Below are 6024 nucleotides of genomic sequence, written 5' to 3'. Positions count from 1 at the left end.
TTTATTTACTTTCTCTTTCGATTATTACGGCGTCAGCATAAAACTTTTCAATATTGTTTCAGGATATATCGAAAAATGCTGTTTCTAATTAGGCGAAGCCGAAACGCAACATAGTATGGATAGCATTCTCTGTTCCACCTCATTGTAACACGCAGAAAAATCAGGCCTTTTTGAATCAACAAAACGTTTAGTTGTATCTAAAACGTGGCGAATGACTGTTTCAAACTGAATTGGGCGTTTTTCGAAAGCATGTATTTGGTTTAGTTCAACAAATACTTCTGTTTACATTTTAAATAGAAACATTGTTGAATCAAAATAAAACTTGTTGTATATAACTGATCCCTTTGTTAAAAACCAACAGAATCTTTTTTTATTTTAACTAAATTTGAGTTGTTCTCTCCTTTGGTTGATACAAAAGATTTGTTTTTGTTTCTTCAAACTTGTTTGTTCGGTCAAACTTATCATGATTTTGTTGTTTCAAACGAAATATTTGTTGAAACTACTGAAAAGTCAACAAATGAATTAGTTGGTAATTTCAACCAACAGTATTGATTGAATCAAACCTGCATCTTGTTTGTCACGGAAAAATTGTTATTTAAAACCAAAATTTGTTTATTTTTACTGATTTTTTTTCTGCGTGAATGACGATGAAAATAGGTATATCTGGCAACGCTAGGAATTCTAAAACTTACATGCAGCGATGCCACATGTTTTTGTGAAAATGTCTGTAGAAGAATAATTAAAATGTCTGTAAAAGTCTGTAGATGGTCGTGTAAATCCCATTTACACTAGGTTGTTACTTTAAAAGTAGCTTGAAATTAGTAAACTATTGTAAAGGAATTCGGGTCAAATTATTCTAGTGCAATTTTGTTAAACACTGTTACTCTTTTAAAAGTATGTAGATTTCTAATTACGTCTGTAGGAGACCATCAAAAGTCTGTAAAATACAGACATGTCTGTAAATCTGGCATCGCTGCTTAGGGCGGGCTTGGGCAAGTCGCGTTCAGAGCTGCCTGATGATTTTATTAAAAAAAACTGTATTGTACTATAATAAAATTCAATCAGAAGATTCAAGATTAAAACGCTAAAATTACCTTCATGATTATGATTTGATTGACAATGGAGGCGGAAAAAACTGCCAAAAAAAAGATCTCGCAGAAAGGGGTTTCCGATTTGGCTTTTATTGTAAAGTCTGCATAAATCTGCGTGATACTTTGAAAATCTCTCGACAAACATATGATTACGGCCTAAAAGCCAACTGTCAGAATCCACTTTGAATGAAAATTCCGGACAAACCGTTACACGCCAATCATAGATGTTGATAGTAAACGAAAGAGAAAAGTTTTCTCTTTCATAAACTGTTGTGAACTGTGTTCGACTAGTAACGGTTTGTCTGGAATTTCCATTCAAAGTGGTTTTTGACAGTTGGCTTTTAGGCCGTAATCATATCTCGACAAACATATGATTACGGCCTAAAAGCCAACTGTCAAAATCCACTTTGATTTGAAATTCCGGACAAACCGTTACTAGCCGAACATAGTTCACAGCAGTTTTTGAAAGAGAAAACTTTTCTCTTTCGTTTACTACCAACATCTGGGATTGGCGTGTATCGGTTTGTCCGGAATTTCCATTCAAAGATGATTTTGACAGTTGGCTTTTTGGCCGTAATCATATGTTTGTCGAGATCTGTACTGTATCAGATCTGTTTGAGCTTATAAAGTAAATAAATCTGTAAAAATGGCAGCTCTGGTCCCCGTAATAAAAACCCCTGCCGAAAATAGAGCTTGTTTTGTTTTCATTTAACGACTGTCATTGTTCCGTTGTCAACGTCCAGGTGACAGCTCATTGGCGACAACGCAAACACTTTTCACCCAGTTTGCTGTTTTGCATTGCATCTAATTACGATTCCACCCGCGAGCAGAAACAGTCGGCAAGTTTTCACTTTTATTTGATCCAGATTCGCGAGGGAGCATAAAATTTCTCCAATAAATTACGAAAATTAGAAATCAGCACCTCAACACTGCCTGCAGACATCAACGATGACGTCTAAGTTGGAAATTAATGTGCGGAGTTTGATCGCACAGTGCGAGGATATAGTTTCTCTCGATAAACTGGACTGGCGATTGAAAAAATACATTCGGTCACTGGATACCATGATCCTGGAGCTGGGGGAACAATATGAGTAAAATTTTCGTAGTTTAATGCAATGCAGTGCAATAAATAATCAACTATATTTTAGTAAACCAGACGATAAAACGATCACGGAATATCGCAATCGATGCGCCGAGCTCAAGAGAGCCTCCAATTATGTCGAACCGTCACCAAATTTGGAACAGAAACGGTTGAAATCAAAACTAAAAGCATCCGGAGACTCGGGAGAAGACGTGATGAGAGAGATACGTCAAATCCACGATCAAAAGTTTCAGAAAGAACTGCGCAGCGAATTGTTTAACGGCAACTTCAATTCAACAATCCGACGGCGAGCTGGCCAGAAAGTGGCTGAAAATCTAGAACAGACGGTTAAGGAATACTCAGACGTCCAGGAGAAAATTGCTGAGGATATGTTGATGCTCACACGACACCTGAAGGAGCAAACAGAAACTGCCAACAAGATCATCAAGAAAGACACAGAGGTTTGGAGATTTCTCCTTCGCTATTGAATCTGTTTGATTTAATTTATTTTGTTTACAGATTGTTAGTAAATCAGCCAAATTAACCGATCAAAATTTGACTTCACTTTCCACGGAATCGACAAAGCTGCAAGAAAGCTCCAAAAAGGCCTGGAAATGTTGGATGTGGCTTATGATAGGCCTTGTTATGATGATTTTTATTTGTGAGTATTTATTAAATGCTTGGAAAATGTTCTTCGCTGTTTTACATTGTTCTAGTTAATTGTATAAAAATCGAGTTTTGTCAACATTAAATATATGAAATTATTTACTTCCAGTTATGGTGCTGTTCATGAAGATAATGAAAAAGAAGGCATACTGAGAAACATCGATTTTTACGGTAAATTGTCGAATCAAACTTTGAGTGTGCATATTATGACTATTAAGTAAACTATATCATTTTATTGCATTTTTTGTTATTTTATTATTAAATGAAAAAAGGAAAAGAATAAATTTTACAGTATTTGCAAAAAATCTTTGTATACAAATCTTTGATTGCACGATTCTAACAACTAGCGACCTCCAACTTCGGCTAGACCCACTGCAGGAAGGGATTGATTCAAATGCACCAGTTTGTTGCCATCACGATCACATACCGTTGTAGGCCGGACCACCACCACCCTCTGGAACAACCCAGTTGATGTTCTGCGTGACATCTTTGATGTCGCACGTTTTACAATGGATGCAATTCTGAGCGTTGATCTGAAGCTTCATATTGCCACCCTCGTCGTTGGGAACAAACTCGTAAACGCCAGCAGGACAGAACCGTGCCTCTGGTCCGTCATAAATGGCCAAATTGTTCTTCACAGGAACCATGTCATCCTTCAATGTTAGATGCGCCGGTTGATCACCCTCGTGATTGGTGCCGGTGAGAGCTACCGATGAAAGTAAGTCGAAAGTAATTTTTCCGTCTGGTTTTGGATATTCGATAGGTTTGAATTCCTTGGCCGGTTTTAGACGAGTGTGATCTGGTGCTCCGTGGTTTAGTGTCCATGGTTCCCGGCCACCTAGAAATAGGGTAAATCCACTATATGCAACACCTCCGTACAGTCCTAGCGCGTTGTGGAAGCTCGGTCGAGCGTTTCGCACCTTGTATAAATCTTTCCAGATGTACGACTCCTTTATCCTGAGGGAGATAAAATTGAATGGTGTAACATTAAGAAATCAAAATAAATTTACCTATCCGGATAGTCCTTCGGTTCCAGTCCAGTTTTCTCCTGCGGTTTACCAGCAAAAATGGCTTCGCAAGTACTCTCTGCTGCCAGAATGCCACTCTTCATAGCGTAATGACTACCCTTCACACGTGGCACATTCATGAATCCGGCCGCACATCCTACTAAGCAACCACCAGGGAAGGTAAGTTTTGGAATGCTTTGGTAACCTCCTTCGTTTAAGGCTCGAGCACCATACGCAATGCGACTGCCACCTTCGAAAACATCCCTTATCTTAGGATGAGTCTTAAAACGCTGGATCTCCTGGAACGGACTAATATATGGATTCACGTAGTCCAACCCGATAACAAACCCAACTGCAATCAACGGTGTCGGTTCATTTAAATGATAAAGAAAAGATCCCCCATATGTGTTTTTATCTAATGGCCAACCGATTGTGTGCTCCACTTGACCGGGTTTATGATTTTCTGCTTTGATTTCCCAAACTTCCTTCAATCCGATGCCGTAAGTTTGGGGTTCATTTTCGGCATTAAGTCCAAATTTGGCCATCAATTGTTTAGATAGATGACCACGACAACCTTCGGCAAAAATCGTTGTTTTTGCATGCAGTTCCATTCCACGCGCAAATGTATCTTTCGGCGCGCCACTTTTTGATATGCCAACATCTCCGGTCGCGATTCCTTTGACAGATCCATCTTCGTGGAACAGTACTTCCGCTGCAGCAGTGCCGGGATATATTTCTACCCCTAATGCTTCAGCTTGTTGTCCCAGCCACGCTACGACATGGCCCAATCGCACTACATAATTTCCACGATTGTCCATGGGCCAGCCAGGAAAAATAGGAATTGGAAATTTAGCACTTTTAGTAAGCCAAGAAAATTTGTCATGGACTACTGGAGTGTTAAGTGGCGCCTCTTTCTCCTTCCAATCAGGAATCAGCTCGTCAAGAGCAACTGGATCAAGACACGCTCCTGAAAGAATATGTCCTCCGACTTCCGATGATTTCTCAACCAAACACACCCTCAGTTCTTGGCCCTTCTCTGCGGCTATCTGCTTGGCACGGATTGCCGCTGAAAACCCGGCTGGACCTCCACCGACGATCAGTAAATCTGCTTCGTCCGCAAAGCGCTCCATGTCCACTTCTAAAAAGGCAAATCAGTCAAATTATAGAAAGAACAGGAAACCTATCCTACCTGTCCATCTGGAATCTTTATCTCTGGGGTTTACAGTGTAATGAGTTGTTATTTTCGGAAATTGTGCTGATGCTTCCGAATAATAGCGATGACTACTCAGCAAGAATCTTGCGCCTAGAAAATTAGAAAGATTGGTTGAATTATTTATTCTCTTTCATCCAATTGCGTTTTCGTTTTTTAACTTGTTCTGCACTAGTGTTTTCAAAAAAGATAGACCGATAACACCCAATTTTGAATAAATACCGACATCAAAGCTGTAGTACAAAGTTCAAAACGGAAATGCCATAAGTAATTCAGAGTAAACTGAACGTCACGACAGTTATGTCATTCACAACAATGATTGGGTTCAAAGTACAACTTGGCGTAAATATGAACATAGGATATTCTACTTTATATATTACTTGTGTTATGGTCACTGTTATGACTTTTATCCGCATGAATCATATATTTATCTATATACAAATTCCGTAATGCCAAAGATAAATATAAAGAATTAATTACACGTACTTACTTTTTGATAAGAGTAAAATATTCCTTGCCATGATCGATCTCTTATCACTTTTGTTCAATAATTATATAATGTATCTTATGGAAATGTATGTTCTATTATTATCATCAATATTCAAAACATCTGATGCACATCGCAGACTGGGAGATAATCTTTGAACCCGACAAAGTATCTGATGATATTTAACTAATGGGGGAACACAAATTCACAAAGCATTTGAAGCTAGATCAAGTTACAAACTCAAATAAATACTAGAATGTTGGGACCTCTTTATAACAACAGTATTGTGAAAACTATTAAACAAAACAAGCAAACTGAAGAAACTTTAGACCTAACAAGGACGAACTCCTGGAAGAGACATCCTATTTCTAATAAAAAATACTGCTACTTCAGAATATTCAAAACATCTGCCTCCGACTCTTCTCTCTTTTACAAAACAGTGGTGCCAGAATAGAAAGATTCACGAACATTTTTTGAAATTC

The 6024-nt window shown here is 38.4% G+C and overlaps 3 protein-coding genes across 3 annotated transcripts in view; 1 reads left to right on the top strand and 2 right to left on the bottom strand.

The window, feature by feature from the left end:
* The first annotated feature begins 1825 nt into the window (after window positions 1-1825).
* On the top strand, window positions 1826-3086 carry LOC131689761 (vesicle transport protein USE1). Its single transcript, XM_058975056.1, has 4 exons — window positions 1826-2182; window positions 2240-2633; window positions 2692-2833; window positions 2948-3086. Exons 1-4 carry the CDS (start codon window positions 2040-2042, stop codon window positions 2989-2991), a joined length of 723 nt encoding a protein of 240 aa, XP_058831039.1. The 5' UTR covers window positions 1826-2039; the 3' UTR covers window positions 2992-3086.
* LOC131689760 (electron transfer flavoprotein-ubiquinone oxidoreductase, mitochondrial) lies at window positions 3069-5967 on the bottom strand. Its single transcript, XM_058975055.1, has 4 exons — window positions 5546-5967; window positions 5035-5148; window positions 3849-4983; window positions 3069-3795 (listed from the first exon to the last, which is right to left on the bottom strand). Exons 1-4 carry the CDS (start codon window positions 5574-5576, stop codon window positions 3258-3260), a joined length of 1818 nt encoding a protein of 605 aa, XP_058831038.1. The 5' UTR covers window positions 5577-5967; the 3' UTR covers window positions 3069-3257.
* The window catches only part of LOC131687868 (uncharacterized), a 109178-nt gene continuing 108901 nt past the window's right edge, over window positions 5748-6024 (bottom strand). The window contains exon 7 of the mRNA XM_058971958.1: window positions 5748-5764. Coding sequence (XP_058827941.1) covers window positions 5748-5764 — 17 coding nt within the window. The remainder of the gene's footprint in view (window positions 5765-6024) is intronic.

The sequence above is a fragment of the Topomyia yanbarensis genome, chromosome 3, assembly GCF_030247195.1.
Source record: "Topomyia yanbarensis strain Yona2022 chromosome 3, ASM3024719v1, whole genome shotgun sequence".
NCBI lineage: Eukaryota > Metazoa > Arthropoda > Insecta > Diptera > Culicidae > Topomyia > Topomyia yanbarensis.
The sequence above is the reverse complement of the archived record's forward strand: the minus strand, read 5'-3'. Positions and strand labels throughout refer to the sequence as shown.